This window comes from Silurus meridionalis, chromosome 3 (assembly GCF_014805685.1).
Source record: "Silurus meridionalis isolate SWU-2019-XX chromosome 3, ASM1480568v1, whole genome shotgun sequence".
In the NCBI taxonomy this organism is placed as follows: domain Eukaryota; kingdom Metazoa; phylum Chordata; class Actinopteri; order Siluriformes; family Siluridae; genus Silurus; species Silurus meridionalis.
The window spans coordinates 14,917,707-14,939,048 of record NC_060886.1 but is presented as its reverse complement, the minus strand read 5'-3'; the positions used below and the strand labels follow the sequence as shown (position 1 = coordinate 14,939,048).

Below are 21,342 nucleotides of genomic sequence, written 5' to 3'. Positions count from 1 at the left end.
TTAGCAGGCACAGACATGATCATAGCCTTGATATTTGTTGCAGACGAGGCGTTTCCGCTTCGCAAAAACTTCCTAGTCATACCAAGCAGATGGTAGAGTTTTCGTGTTTATATCTTTATACATTTTATGATATCAAAAATGAGGAAAACCAATCACGCCTGAGTTTTTAGGAAACAATAATCCAGTTTGATAATCCATCCAAACAAATGTTTTATAATGTGACAGTGTGAGCTGTGACAGGTTTTCTCTCAAATGCACAGAAAACAAGCTAACATCCAGACGACCGTATAAAAGTCTATACTGCATAAAGGTTTGCAAATGATTCTCTGTACAGCACAAGATATATATATCCCGAAAAAAACGACCTGACTCAGCTCCTACTGATAAAAAAAAATATATTACATATTGCTATGTATAAAATATTTTATAAATGAAAGAATTTCCGTGGCTTTTATTTTGAAATCGGATGTGCCGGTAGTTACCTGAAAAACACAATACCAACACATAGTGAACTATGAGCAGCTTTAATCCCATACTTTGTTGATCTGTAAACGATTATTTTGTACAAAACAGTGCTTAAACATTTAACTAAAAATTTAACCAATATCTGTTTCCAATTGTCCGAAATGTGCTAAAACATTAGCTGGCTAACAGCAGGCCGGGGAGGCTGCTAAACGCGAACACGCTGACATTAGCTCGCTGTACGGGGAGTTTGGAGACGTGCAGCAGGCGGACATGGCGGAGGAAGAGGAGCTGCTCAATGTGCACTTCACGTCTCTTCCTGATTCTCTAATCGCCTATAAAGTGGATGAAGATGTTCTCCGACACGCACATCTCCGAGTGAGTAAATGACTTACTGGCACCATTAGTCTGTTGTGAAGGCAGTGGAGATTTTACACACACACACACACACACACACACACACACACACACACACACACACACAATTACAATTCTCTAGGCTCTTTATTAATTCGTGTTAGGTTGACTTGACCCGAATTATAGATAGATAATAGATCTCTGCCATTTACTCCTAAACCAGCATGTCTCTTGAGTATGACAAGCATTCCATGACAGTGTCTGATTAATTTCTATCCAAGCACACCTCATTCTGCTTAATAATGTACTGATTTGGTGATCACCTGAATCCAATTCTATTTAATAGGGAAAGTCTATATATATATATATATATATATATATATATATATATATATATATATATACAAAGCACTGTGTAATCAATACCATCTTCTTGCAATGTGACCAATTGGATGGTAAAAAACTGCTAGAAGTCTTTCAAAGGTAATTGGAAATGTAGAAATGACCATTGAACATGTCAAAAACAGTGAAAGGAGGTTTTAAATGAGGAGGGGGGGGCTCAATCTTAGCGTTTTTCTGGTTTAAGGATTCGGTGAGCGTGAAGTTGCTTCTATCCTTAATATTTCAAAGACAGCAGTTCAAACACGTGAGTTCAAGCACTAGATACTATGGACAACAAAGCTACAGAAAACCGGTCGGTAACAAGCGAGATGACCACCAACTTATTCGAATGTCAATCAAGAACCGTAGACTGACCTCAAATGACCTTCAACAACAGTGGCAAACTGAGACTGGGGTGAAGTGCCCAGCGAGGACGGTTCGAAACATGCTTCTGCACGCAGGGCTGAAGTCATACACAGCCAGAAAAAAGCCCTTCATCAGTGAAAAGCAAAGAAGAGCCAGCCTGAAGTTTGCAAAAGACCACAGGAATTGGACTGTAGAGGAAGGTGATCTTTTCTGATGAATCCAATTTTCAGCTTTGTCGACACCCGGTGGTTTTCTGGTTAGACGGAGACCTGGAGGGGCCTACAACCCACAGTGTCTTGCACCAACTGTAAAATATGGAGGAGTTTCAGTGATGATGTGGGGGTGCTTCAGCAAGGCTGGAATTGGACAGATTTGTCTTTATGAAGGGTGCCTGAATCCAGCCAAGTACAGAATTGTTCTAGAAGAACATTTGCTGCTTTCTGCTAAGACAGTGTTCCTCAACTCGGAGGATTGGATTTTCCAACAGGACAATGCACCATGCAAAAAAAACCAGCGCAATCAGAGTCTGAATGGAGGATCACCAGATCAAGACCCTGTCATGGCCAGCCCAATCTCCAGATTTATACCCCATTGAAAACCTTTGGAATGTCATCAAGAGGAAGATGGATGGTCACAAACCATCAAGCAAAGCTGAGCTGTTTGCTCTTTTTCTTTTTTTCTTTTTTTTTTCAAAAAGAGTGCCAGCAAAGGTGAAAAACTGGTGGAGAGCATGCCAAAACGCATGAAAGCTGTAATTGCAAATCAGTGATACAATACAATACACACTTCCATACAAGCACACCAGTATGGGAGGAGTACAGGGTTTAGATAAGATCTGCTACCTTTTATGTTTAATTTTTTATCTGTTTTCATTTTATTATTTGGTTTTCACCATGAATGAATGTTAAACAGAGGAGCCCAATTGTTTACCTATGAACTTAATTAAGGGCTGAAAGTAAATGCTGGTTTATATCAAACTGTATTATACACAGTGCAATGGTTCCGCTTATTTATTTATTTATAATATTTTGAAATAAAGAAATAAATGGCAAACATTACAGTGCAACCTCGATAGTCACGGGGGTTTTATGACCCTTCGCGAGTAACAAAAATGGAGAGTCAAAAAACCTTGCAAGGTTTTGACTCCTTTTGATGGTTCCTTTTTCAAGGGAAATTGTACATAATTGTGCGGTAAACTCAACAAAAATTGTGAATTTCTTGTCATAAATGTTTTATTTACTACTTTAAATTAATAATACAATAATAAAATAGTTTCTTAAATTTAATTAATGGAATTTATTAGTACAAACTCTGTTTTGAAATGTTACTCCGCACATTTGAGCCACTCGCGGCTTCTCGCAAACCATTAGATTTCTTGCGAGTTACTCTTCTAGTCCAGTTCCAAATGAAAAATCGTGAACTATTGAGGTCGCGAGTATCGAGGTTCCACTGTATTCTGTAATCCGCTTAAATTATGCAGTTATTTTTCCCATGTTTTCTTTTACAATAAAACTTAAAATCAGTACAATATAAACGTCAAAACAATCACATTGACAGTGCAGTAGAGTTTAATGTCTAATACAGATATTCAGGCTATAAACCATACAGAACCATATGCCTGTGACCACTAATTAGAGACTGTTTTCCCTAAATGAACAGATATTCACTACTTTTTGATTTCAGTTTACATTTATTTTTCAGAATACAAATTAAACAAAATGTTATATTTGACATTAGATTTTAAATGATTATCTGTATCAGTGGCTTTCTTTGTCCTCTTGTCATATATGGCATGGCTGCTCAAATCACAAGTCACTACGGGCCAGCTTTGACCCACGGGCCCTTGTTTGGGCATCTCGGTTTTATACTGTGAAGAATATTGTGGTGCTTATTATGTTTTTTTTTTTTTTTTTTGATGTATATGTATTTGCGTGTTGTACACAATAATTATGTAAATTGTATCTGGTAATTGTACTTTGCTTGGTTTTCAATAAAACCCATTTGACAAAGAGACGAGCGCAGGGTAATTAATACAAAGATCACAGGCTGTAAACTAATTTGTAAGAATAAGTATTATAGCTCAATACTGGATGCAAATGAGAGAAAAACAAGGTCCACCGAGTTATTTTGGGCAGCTGCTTTCATGAGTGCTAGGGTTTTACATTACATTTACATTTTTAATGTAAATGTTTTAAACTTCTAATCATAGGTATAAAGTTAAAAGGTATAAAGTATAAAGTTAAAAGTTGTCGTTATGTCAGAAGCCGTGTACCAGCTCGACTGTGCTGACTTTGCATTAGCTAAGACATGCTCAAAGAGTCACAAGTAAAAGACTGATCTCACAGACTCATTTCCATGTTTATTAAAGCTTCTTGGTCATTTGGATGTCAAACCCTGCTGCAAGAAGAAGGAAGGTTTTTGTAAACACAGAATTTAATAGTTTTACCAGAATACAAAATAAAAGATTTAATGTTGAAAGAATTTATCTTTTTGGTCAGAAACTATTAACACGTATACAAACCGCTACGTTATAATCCAGAACACAGGCAAAATGGTAGTGAGGGATGTAATTAAAGAACAAGAAAGTGTGCAAAAAAGCAACGAGACCACATGGGTGTCAGTGATTGGTTGTCGAAAAACAAATCTTTGATTAGTTGTTTGGAATAATAGTGTTCAAGTGATTCATTATTGCGAGCAATGATAATCTTATATCTACGATGTGAGAAAGAAAGCTACGTTGAGTTCAGGGCAGTTACTAATGTCAACTCAAAATTGTTAGAATCACAACGTCATTAAACGGGACTATATAGTATCCAAATCTAGCGAAGCAAAGTGATTATTTTGGCAACACGGTTCTTTACTACTGTGTACAAGATAAATGTTATGGTGTATGTCTATGCGACATTGTTGCGGTGTTCTATAGAATAGTGGTTCTCAAACCTGTTACAGGAAATAACCTCTTTAACTGTAAAAAAGGAAATCTAAATCATTTCCATCAATACAGATGTATTTTACAAATTACACATATACAGAGATCAGACATGGAATGTTCACATCTACTAATGCGTTTTTGTTTTCTTGATATATTTTTTTAATATTTGAAGCCTCTATCGAATAATTGATTGTGTTTAGTTCTACGACAAAATAAAATTGACAAAAGTTTGTGTCCAGGTTATAAAATGAGATACTCAAATGCTCTGACATGGCAGTCATGTTTGTTTCCCGGTGGGAGAGCATAAACAGTTAGGGGGAAACCGAAAGTATTTGTGTGGAATGGAAATGTCATATAGTATTCAAATTTCTTATACCATTGGTGTGATTAGATGTGCAACTCTGCTAAAGGCTGCCATAATGTTTTTATCTTTACATCATACAGTATATAAAAGCTCTGTTGTAATGTCTTCATCAGCAGTGATTCAGTGTCTAAAGAAAAACACTGTGAAATGTCGTATATAGTCTTTTGTATTTTCACATGCAGCCATTTGCATTATTACTAAATGTGTACCTTTCTACATATTTTAAAAGGGAAGTCTTAACTTTCCTGAGCCTGTTTAGTATATAACAGTGCTCAATGATACGATTACAACATTTTATTCGTAAATATTTATTCAACTTTCATATTTTATGGTTATAATTATTAATAATTATCCTAATATATTAAATCTGATGACTGCTAATGACATATTAAATTCTGTCTTTTCTGATTAATCCGAATGGTTTGTGTTAAGGATTTAATTAAGGATTAAATGCAAAGAATAGTTTCATATTGTGTTATAGGAAGTCACTGATTTTCATATCAGGGCATCTCAAGATAAAAAAAAAAAAATATGGAAATGTACTCTGTTGTAAGAGTCAGTCTCCAGCTGGCTTTGGTCAGCTGATAGTCGTGTGATGGAAGATTCCACTGGGTTTAGTGTCTCTGGAAAGTCTGGAAATGCACAATCAGATCCTAAAAGCTCATAAACAGTTCAGTCAGTGGAAAGTGCAAGTTGTTCCTGTTCTGAACCAGGAAAGTCCTCTGAAGGACATTGGGACTGAGATCAGAGTGATCATAGCAAGGCTTGACACAAGCTTTGTGTACCAGTTCAACCATTTAACATTGCTTTCACTGTGGGAAATGTATACAAGTTGATGAGGCTAATGTGGCTTAGCTTTTTTACAATACCAGTCTTTACCCAAGGTCTTATTACTGCTGAGTTAAAGCTGTCATTATTTGTTGCCTGAGAACAAAATAAGGTTTTTCTGTTGGATATCAATGTCTAATAATATAGATCCGAGTGGCAGATAAATTACAGTTTTTTTTATGAAGGTTGGTGCTCTGTCAGCTGCTCAAAAAAACGTAGTGCCTCCATCTAGAGAAATGTCTACACCTGTTAAAGCTTTCTAAAACTGTTAAAGCTGTTGTGAATGAGAAGTTTCAGTTGCCTGGGTCATTTGTTAAATGCCATTCTTGTTGGAAGTTTCATAGCCTTGTCTCACAGTACCTTCATTCTTTCCCTTTGTTTTATGTTGGTTTCATATTTGCACCTTTCCACTGCACAAGTGGTCTGGAATTATTTACTCTAATAATGGTCTTGTTCAGCAAACACACACCCACACACACTAATGGGTGTTTAGATATAGTCACACTAATCTCAGCGACTGTAAAACACTGGTTTGTCTATTTCACCTGAGAGACTTTTGGGCTGGAGAAAAGAAAGAGCTGTATTTGTTTGGCTTGCCAGGCACGGAGAGAAAGACGTCATGTAGTATAAAAATAAGTCTGACGTCTTTGTGCCGAATGCCACTAAAATGATGGACTGACTGAGCCGCAATAAAGGGACAAATCCTCTGGCTCTGGAGTCAGAGAGAGAGAGGCTGGGGGGAAGCAAATGGATAGAGCAAAAAAAAAAACAGCATGAGCGAGATGAAGGGAATTAACACCCATGGAAAGTATGCTGCAGGGAGCTCTTCATAACACAGCTGCCTCGTTGCGCAGCTCAGCTGATTTAGATTTTCCATCCCGCTCATGTTCTGGTGGGGGAGAGGATGGTAGTTATGTGTTATAGATTATACATGCCCAAAAGGAATGTGTCGGAAAGGAGCAGGCTGAGGTCGGTAAAACTGAGTTTAGGCTCTAGTCGGCAGTGACACACATTTTCCAGCCCTTGTGCTCGTGGTTAGAGTGGAGATGAGTCAGCAGAGACAACAAGGAAGGAGGACTGTAGTTTCACTCCCTCCCTTTCTGAAAGGGCTGGGCCTGTCACTGTGCTGCTGAGTCTCTTACATAAAGAGCAGAAAACACGCATGTGTGCAGTCTTGCTGAGCCTCAAAGACGTTTCAGTAGTTGTGCAGAAACACGATCTCTACCAGAAGACTTATTTGGACGACACAGCTTTTTTTTTTTCGTGCTCGATTAACATATCAGCAATTATCACAGATTTTTATCTCTTTCTGCTGGTTATGACTGCTGCTAATTTGTTTTGCCTGTGACTTATTTCTGTCATCGAACACTTCGTATCAGCCACAGCCTTGACTTCAACAAACGGCGAAAAGAGGAAGATCGAAGAGAAAGAACATTTTCCCCTAACAAGAAACTTGAAGACTAGGATTTATTTCTGATCCAGATCTCATTCCGCTCTCACGCTGGGGAAGGCAAAACGGACCCCTTTCCGATTCCTCACTTCTCAAGTCCTCTGCAGGATTCGGCGAGCATCCATCATGCACCTTAAAACCATGAAGTGCAACCCCTTCTGCCTTATCGCATCCCTAGAGGATCTGGATATGTTTAACAGACCTGAGGCCAGGGTACTCTTTTTAAAAAGTTTTGGTGTTTTTAGCACAAGATCTCTTTTTCTGGGAATGTAACTGTGATGTAGAAAGAGTAGAATGTTTTTGTTTAGAACTTTTTTATAAACAATTTAGATAAATGATTATGGATGCTACATTGTGCTTCAACCTGACCTTTTAACCTCACAACAATGAAATAAAGTAAGATTTGCCAGAATTACTTACTAGGCTGTATAAATGTACGTGGACCTTTAGAAACATCTGAGAAACCATACAGCTGTTAAACTGCAGAACAGCACCCCGTTCTGCTATGACGATACATGACAGAGACTAGTAAAGCAATACGATTAAAAATCTAGTTTAACATTTCAGTAGTCAGATTTCGGAATCGTCAGGATTGTTGACTTCTGAGTTCTAATTGACATAAAACATGCACAATGCTAATATGTAATATAGTGCTGCTATGCTTTTCCAGGATACTTTTGTCCAGTCACTTTTGAGTTAATCAGTTAGTCATGCCAGACAAAAGAGCAAGAAAAGATTGGAAAAATGGAAAATAATGGAAATGAGCAGGGGAGGAATGACGAAAAAAGAGCGATTCAGAGTCTGACGCGAGTGATGACATAGTGCTCAAACATGCACACGTTTACACACGGTTGGTAAATTACTGTGGTTTAGGCGGTTGGCTCATAATGCAATCTTGGCACTGTTTTGCATGGTGGTCTGATCCAGTTTTTCACCATCATTTGTCTGAGCTCCTGCATCGCTCAGTGATTCTCCCGTGTTACCCTGGAAACCAGGCTCATGTGGCGTGTTCCTAAAGCAGCCAGTCATTTACAGGGCCTGTAATCTGAAGCAATAGCTTTTTTTTTGTGCATCACTGATTATTATAGACATATTCAGAAACGTCAATCTGTCACAGCCTGATAAAAAACTGCCAGGTGCAGGTTTGACTCATTCAGCTGTATCTCTGTGTAAAATGTGTTTTCTGGTGTGTGTGAATTTATTCTGGTGTTCGCTTCCTCCCTCAGGCTAGTTTCGAAGAGCTCTTCCGTGCCTTTGATGCCGAAGTTACCTTTCAGTTCTTCAAGAGCTTCAGGCGAGTGAGAATTAACTTCAGCAATGCTCTGGCAGCCGCAGAGGCAAGAGCAAGACTTCACAAGAGCGACTTCAACGGCTCAGAGATCCGACTTTATTTTGCCCAGGTATGTTTGTTGTTTAGATTTTTTTTTCTCTAAATGGCAACATTTTCCTCAATCTTTCAGTAGGTTTAATAATTGCCGTGATTTCATTTTTCCATCTTTAGTCGGTACATATAGGAAGTGCACGACTGGAGCCTCCCAAACCAGACAAACAGTTCCTTCTCTCTCCACCTCCATCTCCTCCGGTGGGATGGGAACAAGCTCAGGATCCCACACCTGTCATCAACTATGACCTTCTCTGTGCCATCGCCAGGCTTGGCCCAGGTATCTACATACATAAACTCGATATAACTGCTTTGTTTCATTTCTTTACAAAAAGATGTTTGAATGTTTTCTTTCTTTATGAATACCTCTAGGGGAAAAATACGAGCTACACTCTGGAACCCCAACTACCCCCAGTGTGGTGGTGCACGTGTGCGAGAGTGATCAAGACAGCTCTGGTGCTGAGGACGATATGGACAGCTTCAGACGGCCACGACCCAAAATCATCCAGACCCGGCGTCCAGATTACAGCTCCTCCATCACCCAGTGAGCACGAGGAGTATATCCTTGTGCTGTAAAGTTTGTTTTTCTGTTCCGGACTGTCAGGTGTGCAGGTGGTCTGTCCCCTTAAAGGAAGCATTCAGTCAGAGCTCCCCCCTCCAGAGAATGACACATTACATCTGCACTGTCTTTCAAGGGGAAAGCGAGTTTATTGCATGCGTTTGTTGATAAAGTGGCTCATTTCTCCACATTTAAAGGTCAAGAGGGTTTTACAGAGGGTTTCCATTGATGTCTATGGCTACCGAGAACAAAAGCCTCCTGTTGTGGCTTTATTTATTTCCTTTAATTTTGCAAAGCATGTTTTAGGGCAGTGCACGCTGCATTTTTATGACTGTTGTCGTGGTTTTTGTTTTTGTTTGATCAATAGCCTCGATCCTACACAAGATGTTTTCTTTAATACTGACATCAGTGGAAACGTGAGGCATTAATACAAAGCTTTTGTATAAACGTTTGTTAATCTTATGTTGATTTTGAACATTTGTGGTAATAGGGTTTTTTTTTTGTTTTGTTTTTTACTCCATATGTTGGAATGACAAAGTGAAAAATACAGATTTAATTTAGGAAGTCTCAAAAGCGTTATTAAGCATTAACCACTCGTTTACCGCTAAATTGACAAAACGTTTTTGGTCAGTAGGAATGAAATGTTTATCGGTTATCCTGACATGCTATCTTGATGATGATATTTGTATGGAAATACCATGTCATGGCTGAAATTTGCATTAATTTCCTTCGACCATAACACTGTAATACAATCCGTTTTAATAAGGGACAATATTTCTGCCCTTTATAAGGATTTGCACAGGTAACATTTGGTACATGGTAAAAGTCATTGTAGTAATGTCTGCTTGGTACAGCCTGTTCATGTTGTTGACTGTGTATGTACGTTTACCTCATTGTAACGTCTTAACTGTCTGACTGTTTAAAAATCTGAAAGAATCTGCTCAGTTTTCACAAAGATGTTGACTCAGTACTGGATGTATGTATTGTGATTTGTACCTTAACAACCAAAATAATAAATCATTACTTTTGACTTGTACAGTTATCCTTGAAGTGCTTATTTAAAAAATAAATAATATATATATATATATATATATATATATATATATATATATATATATATATATATATATATATATATATATATATATAATATAATATAATATAGTGTGTGTGTGTGTGTGTGTATATATATATAATCTCACACAAGTATAGGAATTTGTCCTTGCAAACAAAAAATGATTATTATTTAATGTGATTCATTTTATTTTGTGAATAAGTGAGCCCGCATGTACTGCTATGTATTGACGTATGTAGAGGTCTTTTCAAGGTGAACTGTGGATTACTCTACAAATAGAAGCCATGAGGCTCAAAAAACCTTGCATGTCATCACCAATGCCTACTTCAATGTGCAGCTTTGTTCCCTGTGCTGTAGAGATATTAATTTTCCTAGGTCAAACAGATGTCTGCCTCATGTCACTAAATAAGACCTGCCTACAGACAGGACTTTCTTATTGCCTTATAATTACTTTTTTTCTTCATAAAAAAAAGACAAAAAGATGTATTAATATTAATTTTTTTACTTAAATAAATGAATTGCAACACATTCTTGTTTAAATTTTTTTTTCCCCATTTTATTTTTAAAGGTCATTTATCTAATTTCATCTGAGTGTGTAGGGAAAAGAGTCCACTGCCCTCCACTGCCCTTCACTCTTGTTAAACTCATTAAACATGCTGATGAAGAGTGTGCGTGTGCGTGTGTGTGAGAGACTGTTTCATATATGTGGGTGGATCCATAGTCTCCAAGAGTCTCCTTGTGCCTGTAATTTATAAGACCCAGGGAGGTTACTATACACCACAGCTTGCGCTTCATTCAATCTTTTTATAAATCAGCTCACTGGAGATTTAAAGGTATGTTGTTTTTAGTAGTTTTCTGTGTGACTTTTTTTAATCATAGTATTTAAATCTGTGTAGTTTTTTCATTTGATGCTTTCTCCTGACATTGAACTGTAATGAACTAAGAACCCAAGAAGTAATATTAACTTATATATATTTTTTTTACTAGGAAAGGAAAATATGCTAGCACAAAATCGTTCAGATGTGCAAGCTCTCCTGCTCTCCTTTCTACAGCACTATCTTAATGAAACCTGGAACTTTCCAGCAGCAGATCTCACTCCTGTGGCTCACCAGCCTTTAGGTGCAGTGCCAGTTAAAGTGCAGAGCCAAGGATTCGTCTACATTTTAATAATGGTTGGTCTTTTTAGCTTTTTCACCTTTGGCATCATGTTCAGTTACATCCGCTCAAAAAAGCTGGAGAACTCACAGGATCCATATCACCAATATATAGCCAGAGACTGGGAGAGTGCATTGGTTCCATCTGCAGCCATAATGAAGTCTCTGAAAAACGAGTCCTTTGTTATTGGTAACCCTGCAGCCGTGGAGCAGCTGCCGTGAGAAAGACGGAGAAAACTGGGGCAAAGATTGAGCATGATAACTGATGATGACTGTTTGCTTTTAGATTGATTGCAAGGTCAAATGATTTCTCAAAAAGCGCAATATTTACTATATGACAATTTGTATCTGAAATAAATTGCTTACTTAGAAAAAATATAACTATTGTTTTACATAAGATTTGCATTCACTTGCTCTATTACTTTATTTCTATATATACTAATAATAAATGACAAATCATTGTGCAAAGGCTTGTGTTGTCTTGTCAATCTGGTGCTAGTATACAACAGCGCTTTTAAATATAATATTATACAGAATGAGTTTTATTTAAGCAGACTCTGCATCCACATAATAAGTGCTTGTCTAAAATTCTGCTGAGAGGCGACCGCATTCTCCTTTTCTTCCAGGAGCTTCCTCTCTTTCTCTAATGCCTTCTCCTCTCTATGTTGTTCATCAGCTTTCAGTACTTTCTCAATCTCTCTGTTTATATTAAAATGAACCATCTGCCAACTCATCAGAGGCACAATCAAGTTGAAATCATCCACTTTTTTGTTGAGCTTGGCCAGTTCCTCAGAGAAATTAGCACAGTGTTCTTTCCACTGAATCCGCTCGGAGTGTTTCATTGGGCATCCTAATCGAGCCCGGACTTCCTGTAGCTTCTTGCGCATCTTCTCAACTGTGTCTCTAATCTCCTTCTTGGCCACTATCCACTCAGGTTGGTAGCCGTTATCAATGAGGATGCGGTTGAGGTTGTAGGTCATGGGATCAGCATAGGGGTTGTGCTCAAACTTGCTTAGTGGTTTGCCGGCACCACTTAGGTTGCGGAAGTCACCACGGGCCATCGACTCCTGGATAAGATCCTCAACCAGCCTCTCCACAGCCTGTGTTATCAGGATCTTCTTGCTACGCAAACGTGCATCTCTCAAAACCATGGCTCCTTCTTCTGCTGCTGCTTTCTCCATGACTTTGTAGCGATACTCCAGCACCTGATCTGTGGCTTTGTCCACCCGAAACTGCCGATACTGTCGTTCACGTTGACTGGGTGTTCCAGAGCCTACACCTTCGTAGCTGAGGTAGTGTCTGTGCTGTGGTGTATGACCTTTAACCTTCTCCTCCTCTTCCTCTTCCTGAGTGTTCTGACATAGAGAGTTTTGCTGTGCCAGGTGGGTGAGTACAACTTTGTAAGCTTCCTTAATTTGAGAGAATAAAGCAGCATCAGCAGTGGGGGCTCCAGAGTCTGGGTGGTACAGTTTGGCCATGCGCAAGTAGGCTTCTTTGACCACTACATTGCTGCTGACTTCATCCTCAGGCAGCTGCAGCAGGCGCAGACTTTCTCTCAAGCCACGTCCAGGTCGTGGCCTAGAACTGAGCAGTCGAAGAGCAATGGTGTTGTATACAAACAGGAGTCTGTGATGGTCTCCAGGGTACAATCGTAGCAATGCAAAGCAGCTCATTGTGCTAAAATGGAGAGCACATGCAAACAAATAATTAGACAAAGATATTAAAATTGCCTGACACGTACTTACATTTATGGAATTTGTCAGGTGCTCTTTTCCAGAGCAACTTACAATTATCTTATTTATCTTATATACAGTATAGCTCAAGGGCTCAAGAGCAACAGCTTGGCAGTGCTGGGATCTGAACTCATGAACTTCACCTTAATATGTAAGTTAGCATTTCCAGCTGCTGAGTCAAAAGATTGTATCTATCATGGAAAACTCAAAGTCTGTAATGTGTTAGGGTGTCTTGTTTCTCCCCCTGGGAAATGTTCTTCAAACTCACATAATTGTGTTTTTCTTTTAAACAGGAAGGAAACTTAATCGCTTTAGTTAGTTTTGGTTCCAACAACTATCTTAAAAAACCCTGGACCCTTCAAAAACCTTATTTTGTGTATAAAGTGCAAATATTACATCAAGCACCACACACACAAGAAAAAGCCATTCACACTTCTATACTAATTTGTAAGACAGAAAATGCCAAAATCATCCCAAATGATGTATCTTTCTTTCTTTCTTTGCATTAAAATTAATTGGATAGTTAAACCCAGTGGCATGCACTATTAAATATATATTAATTTGTAAGATCCTACCAAAAGCAATTTATAATCTAGATCTTGTGTAAAGAATTTTATAATCAGTAGAGTATGATATTTTTACCAGATGAAACTTCTATTATAACCTAGTCAGAAACATTTGCATTTACCAACACCTAAATGACTGTGCCATGTGATAGAGTATACCTAATTGCCTAATAGATGCAACTACTTGTAAGATTTGTGTACTTGAAGAACTGTAAAAGGCCAAGCACAGCAGGATTGTGAGCACCCTGTAAGAACTCTATGCTTTCTTTTTCTTCTTATTTAATATACAAGTCTGCAGAAGTCACACACATTAGTGCCACATGTTAGCAAAATGACTTGAGGTTAAGATGCATTTCATGAGTTCATTGGAAACATGGGAGAGCTGCTGAAAAAGAGGAAGTGGCCCAATTCCTCACTAACAATGAGACATGTGGTGACTTCCTCATTCACTAAAAGCGTTTTTTCCATCTTGTTTGCTGCTTGCCCACACTGTTTCTGTCAGGGAGCACATGTACATGGAGGAGATGGATTAATAAACTACAGACAGACTACATTATGTCAGCCAAGCGTAGGGAACTTTTTTTTAGGTAGCGCAAACTGACATCAACCTCCTCCCAGAATCTTAGTCATGGACAATCTTTAGTTTATGATGCGAGTGAGCTCGTATATTTGAATGGCTGGCGATAGTTAATGACGTCACTCTGTTTTGTTCTGTTTTTTCCCCATTAATGATCAAGATTCAAGTTACAGGTTACTATTAACATTAAGTGTCCATGATGCAAACAATTTTTTACACCTTGTTCGTTAAAAATGTTATATAGTTAGACGGTACCCAGATTCAGATGGGGCACCTGGTTCCTGATTAGAGACAACCTACTAAAAGACAACTCGTTGGTTGAGCTATAGGATTACGACAAAAAACAGATGATGTGCCATACCTCCTTTTATTCTACAAATATATATATAAATAAATCCTTCCATTTTAAATTGAACTCGGCTCGTAACGTCCTTCTGCCGAGAACGCGGTGGTTTGTTGTCATCCGATAACAAGAAATGCTTCCTGGGATTTGTAGTTAAAGAGGTTATTGTCATGAAATATGTCTGCAGTGAAGGGATGTAACCGCAAGATGGCGTCAAAACGCCACGCACTGCACTTGTCTATGTGTCCGCAGTAAACTGCTGTGGTAATTTTCCCCTTTATCATTTTAACCTCGAATAAATGATCATGTGCGGATAGTAATTTAGGAGTTAATTTGCAACGGATTTAGTGGTAATATTTCAACCATTTACTAACACCGACCAATTCGATTAGCCATAAAACTGATAAATCCTGCAGCAGCCTTTTTTATTTCCTATAAAATAGCTGAGCATAGTTAAGCTGTAGGCAATGTAGTCATATACTCTACATGATGGCTGTAATTATATTATATATAATTTATGTTATATGTAATAACATATGGAGGTAATCGAAGATTATTTAAACATTACTGAACACACTGCAGACATTTAAAATGTGCCAAGGGTTCCAATAACAAGGACAGGGGTGCCAGTATTAATACTGCACCCCTGACAGGAAACTCTAAGCTTCCTGCTTAGACAATTTTTTTTATGCGCATACACAATTTCCTGCTGTTTTCCAGGGTTCAACTGGATTTTCTGTCTTCCCAGAGCCCTTAGATTTAACTCCTTACCTTCTCTGCTTTTTGGTACTATTGAACAGCGATATTCAGAAATGTTCAGGACTGTTTGTATTCAGTAAATGACACATATTTGAAATACATTATTAAGAACACAGCTGAATGGGTCCCTGTCAATAAATTTTTATTATAGGTCAGTAAAAAACACAATACTTATAAAGACAATTGCACACACACACACACACACACACACACACACACACACACACACACACACACACACACACACTGGAGTTAATGCACACAGTTTAGTGAAATGGTGTCAATACAACAGGCAAAAAAGAGTAGTGTTTGCCCATAATCAGGTCATCAGTGACCTAGTGAGTCCTAAATATATACAGTATATATATTTTTTACTTTAAAATAACCAGTTTAATAATATGGATACCTACAGAATTGCTGTTTCTTGTAATGTAAGGGTTTATGTAGCACATTTGTAGCACAAATTTACATTGACACATTTGTAGATTATTTGTCTGCTCTCACATGCCCATGCAGTCTAATGTAGGCTGTGTGAGTGGATCAGAGTTCATTTGGCTGCCCAGAAGACCATGGGACCATTTTACGATCTAAAAAAAGATCAATTCAATGAGATCAATCTGCCGGAGTGCTTTTCCATCAGTTCTGCCTATGTTACATGGGTTCGGCTACAAGAGAAAGTTTCACAGACTGCGACACGGACCTTCCAAGCTCCCAGAAGCACAAAGAAAACATAAGAGCAGGGACAAAGCCATTGTAAAATGACGAACTTTACAGAGGAAGACCTGGACCATTATTTGCAGAATCAGGTCATACAAATAATAACATGTGGATGTGCATTGATTTATAAAATTGAATTATGTACTCTATAATGGTTTGCAATTAGTTTTTGTTTTATTCATTGTAGCAAATATATTGATATTCATGTTTTTTATTATGTAATTTTGTAATTATGTAATATATATATATATATATATATATATATATATATATATATATATATATATATATATATATATATATATTTTTTTTGCATTTGAATGCGAGATTAGGAACATAATTCAAATAACTTTGTGGCATAGTGATGACAATAATGCCTTCTCTGCAGGTGGATCTCAGGCACCGACAGGTCTCTAAATCTGTAGAGGAGGTGCAAAAAATAATCAAAGTCCTAACAGCTGAGATCAGCTTAAAGGATACCCGCTTCAATTCCACCGCTAACACAGGAGTTCAAAATAACACCTTCAAAGTATTTTTTTCTTAAATGTAATGATTATTTACTATAATTAATAAGTAAAAATATATATATATATATATAAAGTAGCTTGTTTTTGTTACCTCTAGGATCAGCCTGCTCTAGCATCAAAATGGGCTGCATTACTCCAGGGAAGGGGTATTTTTAATTCTTCTATTCAGGTAAAACCATTAAATTAAACGCTATTAATCATTAACACTACATACTTACTACTTACACTATTATTTACTGTCAATTCATTCAAACGTTACATGCTATGTATAAAAATTACTATAATAAATATAGGTCTCTTTGTCCTTAAGTAAAATCACAAGCTGGTTTAACCTTGATACTGGTGTGTGCCCGCAGGTGCTGACTCCCACTCTGTTCCTGATCTCTGTGCCAGTACGAGGTCTTACAGGTTATAAGGAGAGACGGGCACGTCAGTGGCGATATTACACACTGAATGGTTCACAGCTTCTTTCGCCAGTCCGAGAACCAGAGAAGCTGCACCAGTGGCTGGAACTGGAAAGCTTTACAAATCCTATTCAGGAGTGGCATGATGAACTTGTGGCCATTGAAGGTGATCTTGTGCCTTCTAAAGTAGTCAATGTCTTCAAGGAACAGGTAGAGGCAGCTATTAAGACCTGTGGGTTGGCAGGTGAGTTTATATCTTTGCTATCTTTTATGTTTTCAAACAAAATGGATTGTGGAAGCAGGCAAACTTACAAGATATACAAATTATAACACTATAGTAGCTTTGATAAGGTTTGCATCCTGGTTTTGATATGTAACTGTAGATCCTCTGTTGTTTTAATTATTGTGTGTCTATCTATCTATCTATCTATCTATCTATCTATCTATCTATCTATCTATCTATCTATCTATCTATCTGTCTGTCTGTCTGTCTGTCTGTCTGTCTGTCTGTCTGTCTGTCTGTCTGTCTGTCTGTCTGTCTGTCTGTGTGCGTGTGCAGTGCTGCATTCAGTGATGTCTTATGAGCTAAAATGCTTGTTTCTGAATAGATATGGTTCACAGTCTGTGCTAATTTTAGACTATCATGAATAAAATCTATAGTAGAGAGGCCATTTGAGGTCCTTGTACAATTAGCACTGCTGCCTACGCTGGCCTCAGGCACACACACACACACACACACACACACAGAGAGAGAGAGAGAGAGAGAGAGAGAGAGAGAGAGAGAGAGAGAGAAAATTGTGTGTGTGTGTGTGTGTGTGTGGGTGTGGGTGTGTGTGGGTGTGTGTGTGTGTGTAACAAACACATTCAGATATTTACTATTGTGCTACACAAGTCTAGCATCAACACTTCACATCACTTCATGACCTTTCCATACAGCGTTGCCATGCAATCCTGTAACTTTCATGTTTGATTGTACAGTATTTGCTTGTGCTTTTATGAAACTCTGTTCTGTACTGTGGTAGACAAATTGAGCATGCAAGAGTCCTTGGGCTCAGTGGTGCGTGTGGCAGTGGAGACATCAGAAGTACAGATAGAAGTGGAGTTGGTGCCCACAGTAGAGGTGATGAACTGCTGGCCTAAGAGAGCCCGCTGGCCTCGTCTGTTACAGAGGTGGCCTTCTACAGAGTGCACTCGCTGTATTAAGGTGAGGAGTTGGAAGGGGGATGTTATACATTAAGAAAATTATTTCCTATGTAGTATGTCACTGGTTTCGATAGTTTCATGTAGGGTTTCAGTCATCCAGGTCTTGAAGGTCATTGAAGAATACAGTAAAAACAACTGTATGATAATACTAGAATCAGTGGTGGACAAAGTACTCAAACCATGCAAATGAGTAGTAGTAAAAAGTAGAGATATAGAAAGGAAAAAATATTACTCCAGTAAAAGTAAAAGTGCTTCCTTTAAACTTTCACTTGAGTAAAAGTACAAAAAATCCAAAGTACATATGTATCCTAAGTACTATGATTTATTATGGCTATAATGATTCTATTATAATTTTTGCTATAACTTTGAGTAATCAACTCGGTTTATTTAAAAAGACTGTAATGTTACTTTCAGCACACCAACCTATGAATAGAATGAAATTAATGATTTAAACACTGATGCTTTAAAATTTTCTGTTGCTCTGACAATGAATTTTATGTTTGTGCTAATTAAATACCACCAAGCGCCAATCAAAACAAGTTTAAAAGGGAGTGTGTGATCTTCCCTGATTGGTGGTTTGCTGTGTGTTTGACCAGTTAAGTTTTTATCCATTATAAATAAAAAGGAACGATTGATTTCATAAAATGTGGTTTGGACAAAGTCAAATATTTGACTTTGAAATGTAGTGAAGTAAAAGTCTTCAAATGGAAATACTTTACTAAATACAGTAATGTACAAATACGTGGAAAAGCTACTTAAGTACAAATTACATTTGCTTTGTGACTGCACACCACTGACTAGAATGAATTTCACTGATAGTACTGGTATTAGTACTGGTAAGACTGGTAAGACTATGGTCTTGAAATACATGATATAGCTAAAAAATATGTGGACACTGGATCAAAAAGGACAATAATTTAAAAACGAATGAAGTGGTTCTAATATACAAACACCAAGGACAACTCGGAGTAAATAACCTTTCTCGAGAAAAACTTAAACTTGACAAGCACTATTAGCATAACAGTCAGCTAATGTTTGTTGGATAATATTACAAACTGAAATAACCCCACATCTGAGGTTACAGCTATAAATCCCATAATACTGGCTTTCTAATATAATGTCACAGTATTTGCAAAACTAATACTCAGATGGCATGTGAAATATTTCCTCAAATTAACACTAGATGTATTTATACTTCCTAACAAATTGACCTTTCCGGAAAAAAATCTTGGGTCAACAGAGCTAATTAGTGAACAACTAAAATATCTTGGATGTTCAGCAGGAAAAAAGAGAAATCAGCGTGAGCTGTCTCTACCTCTGGAAATCTCTAATGTACTCTCTATTAGTGTTTCAGCTCTACTGAATTCTATTTGTTTATTTGCTTATTTTTTCTTTGCCTTTTCATATGAGGATGCCACAAAGAATAATAGTGTTTTACATTTAAAGGGGATCCTCCATTTTCACACACAATCACTGTCACTAATAAGAACTGGATTGACTTTTGTGCCCATGGTTTTGACAGGATGATGTATGACATATTTGTGATTATGTGCTACTGTATGTGTGTTGGGAAATCTGACACTAAATCTTACTTGACAGCTCTAACTTTACTATAACAACTTTATGCTTTCCATTTTGAATAACATAGTTTAACATTATACAGTAACATGTAATGGTGGCATTGTTATGTTCTTTCACATTGTCTTTTTGTTCCTTGCAGTCTTTTGGTTTCAACCTCATGGCTACTTCTAATTACCACTGGCTGCTGTCGTTCTCACGGGCTGAGCAGGTGCTGCTGGCTGGTATAGATGAGGATGGTGGCTGTCGAAGGAAGTGTTACAGGGTGGTGCGACAGCTGAAGGAGGATGTATGGTGCCCAGGGAGCAAACCTGTCATCACTACCCACCATTTACAAGTATCAAATTATGTGAATTATTGCTCTGTCCATCTCAGCTGTTTGCAACCTACCCTCTTAATTGGCAGTCTGACTGCATGAAAAATAGTATTGAAAATGTACTGAAAACCCCCGCTGAGACAGTACCAGTGTACTCCACTAGAGGTTCCTCTAGCTCTGATTAACATCCTCATGACTCTGAACTTAGTTATATGATTTACTTTAATTACTTAATTTAAATGTAAATATTTGATGTTTTCTGTCTTATGTTATATATTAGTAATATATGCTACAGTAGTAATATACGTATGTATAATAGATTTTCAATTCTGTATACCTGCAATATAAACATGTTTGTGTTCCCCATTTCTTTCTGATTCTGCTTTAGACTCTACTTTTCTGGACATGTGAGAAGTATCCGAGCACAAGGGATTGGTGCAATTTACAAGAGTGTGTGCTGCGCCTGGTGCAGAAGCTGCATAAATGTGTGTCTCAGCGTTACCTAAGGCACTACTTTGTGTGCACCTACAATTTGCTGAAGTACACCAACACAAACGAGCTAGATGATATGGCGAAAAAAATCTCAGAGTTCCTAAACAATCCAAGCACCTATATTCATTAGTAGTTTTTTGTACTTCTTGCACCACTGAGTGATGTGTATTGTGTATTTAATAGCTTGCAACATAATAGAAATACATTGTTAACCAGTAATGACTAGATTTAAGATGTGTACATGATACTGTAGTAGAGAGAGGACAGAGGAAACTCAACAAAATTTCATTATGTAGACATTAGATGTAAATGACTGTTGAATAAAGAAGACTAAAGTTATGTTAAGTTAATGTAGTTTTATTATTGTTCCAGTTACTTAACAATTACAAAAATTATAAGAATTTTGAAAGAAAAAAGTGAAATAATTACAACAATGATGCAGTGAGTGTTTGGGCAAGACACGTGTTAATGTTAGCATAGTATTCCAAAAATTGTTTTTTAAACATGCATTATTAATAAGGGAAAAGATAATATGGACAACACAGTCAATTATTAATCCACCATATTGATATAAAGTCAAGTCAAGTAGGCTTTTATTATCAGTCCTCTATATAGCTTGTATACACTAAATATACAATTAATAAATTGTTTATAATTTCCTGGCATCAAAAACACAATTGACATGAAATTGATTGATTTTACATTAATCTAAACTGATCATTAACAAGGTAGTAGAACAAAAATGCAAACTCTTAACATTCAGGTGACAGTTACACTAATATCATTTGGCTGATGCCCCTATTCAGGGCAACATCTCA

The 21,342-nt window shown here is 37.4% G+C and overlaps 4 protein-coding genes across 5 annotated transcripts; 3 read left to right on the top strand and 1 right to left on the bottom strand.

Moving 5' to 3' along the window:
* Positions 1 to 471: 471 nt before the first annotated feature.
* On the top strand, positions 472 to 10,116 carry rcan1a (regulator of calcineurin 1a). Of its 2 annotated transcripts, none has more exons than XM_046845623.1 (4): positions 472 to 840; positions 8,367 to 8,540; positions 8,642 to 8,801; positions 8,894 to 10,116. In XM_046845623.1, the coding sequence occupies exons 1-4, from the start codon at positions 736 to 738 to the stop codon at positions 9,067 to 9,069; spliced, it is 615 nt and encodes a 204-aa protein (XP_046701579.1). In that variant the 5' UTR covers positions 472 to 735; the 3' UTR covers positions 9,070 to 10,116. The 2 variants fall into 2 exon arrangements, with proteins under 2 accessions (XP_046701579.1, XP_046701580.1); XM_046845624.1 differs by lacking the exon at positions 472 to 840 and adding an exon at positions 6,485 to 7,353.
* A 167-nt stretch (positions 10,117 to 10,283) lies between these two features.
* Positions 10,284 to 11,836, top strand: LOC124380078 (potassium voltage-gated channel subfamily E member 1). The gene is made up of 2 exons (XM_046840784.1): positions 10,284 to 10,988; positions 11,143 to 11,836. The coding sequence occupies exon 2, from the start codon at positions 11,154 to 11,156 to the stop codon at positions 11,529 to 11,531; it is 378 nt and encodes a 125-aa protein (XP_046696740.1). The 5' UTR covers positions 10,284 to 10,988; positions 11,143 to 11,153; the 3' UTR covers positions 11,532 to 11,836.
* On the bottom strand, positions 11,834 to 14,660 carry dnajc28 (DnaJ (Hsp40) homolog, subfamily C, member 28). The gene is made up of 2 exons (XM_046840774.1): positions 14,547 to 14,660; positions 11,834 to 12,986 (listed from the first exon to the last, which is right to left on the bottom strand). Exon 2 carries the CDS (start codon positions 12,980 to 12,982, stop codon positions 11,852 to 11,854), a length of 1,131 nt encoding a protein of 376 aa, XP_046696730.1. The 5' UTR covers positions 12,983 to 12,986; positions 14,547 to 14,660; the 3' UTR covers positions 11,834 to 11,851.
* Positions 14,661 to 15,832: 1,172 nt separating this feature from the next.
* mab21l3 (mab-21-like 3) lies at positions 15,833 to 20,863 on the top strand. The gene is made up of 7 exons (XM_046845519.1): positions 15,833 to 16,093; positions 16,393 to 16,533; positions 16,629 to 16,700; positions 16,888 to 17,179; positions 17,958 to 18,139; positions 19,859 to 20,053; positions 20,421 to 20,863. The coding sequence occupies exons 1-7, from the start codon at positions 16,046 to 16,048 to the stop codon at positions 20,652 to 20,654; spliced, it is 1,164 nt and encodes a 387-aa protein (XP_046701475.1). The 5' UTR covers positions 15,833 to 16,045; the 3' UTR covers positions 20,655 to 20,863.
* Positions 20,864 to 21,342: the final 479 nt, after the last annotated feature.

What these genes read in the sequence shown, in the direction of transcription:
- LOC124380078 (XM_046840784.1), top strand. Translation starts at nt 11,154, where the DNA reads ATGCTAGCACAAAATCGTTCAGATGTGCAAGCTCTCCTGCTCTCCTTT.
- mab21l3 (XM_046845519.1), top strand. Translation starts at nt 16,046, where the DNA reads ATGACGAACTTTACAGAGGAAGACCTGGACCATTATTTGCAGAATCAG. An exon ending in ACCATTATTTGCAGAATCAG is followed by an intron (nt 16,094 to 16,392) that starts GTCATACAAATA and finishes CCTTCTCTGCAG; the next exon opens with GTGGATCTCAGGCACCGACA. An exon ending in TAAGACCTGTGGGTTGGCAG is followed by an intron (nt 17,180 to 17,957) that starts GTGAGTTTATAT and finishes GTACTGTGGTAG; the next exon opens with ACAAATTGAGCATGCAAGAG.
- rcan1a (XM_046845623.1), top strand. Translation starts at nt 736, where the DNA reads ATGGCGGAGGAAGAGGAGCTGCTCAATGTGCACTTCACGTCTCTTCCT. An exon ending in TCCGACACGCACATCTCCGA is followed by an intron (nt 841 to 8,366) that starts GTGAGTAAATGA and finishes TTCCTCCCTCAG; the next exon opens with GCTAGTTTCGAAGAGCTCTT. An exon ending in CATCGCCAGGCTTGGCCCAG is followed by an intron (nt 8,802 to 8,893) that starts GTATCTACATAC and finishes GAATACCTCTAG; the next exon opens with GGGAAAAATACGAGCTACAC.
- dnajc28 (XM_046840774.1), bottom strand. Translation starts at nt 12,982, where the DNA reads ATGAGCTGCTTTGCATTGCTACGATTGTACCCTGGAGACCATCACAGA.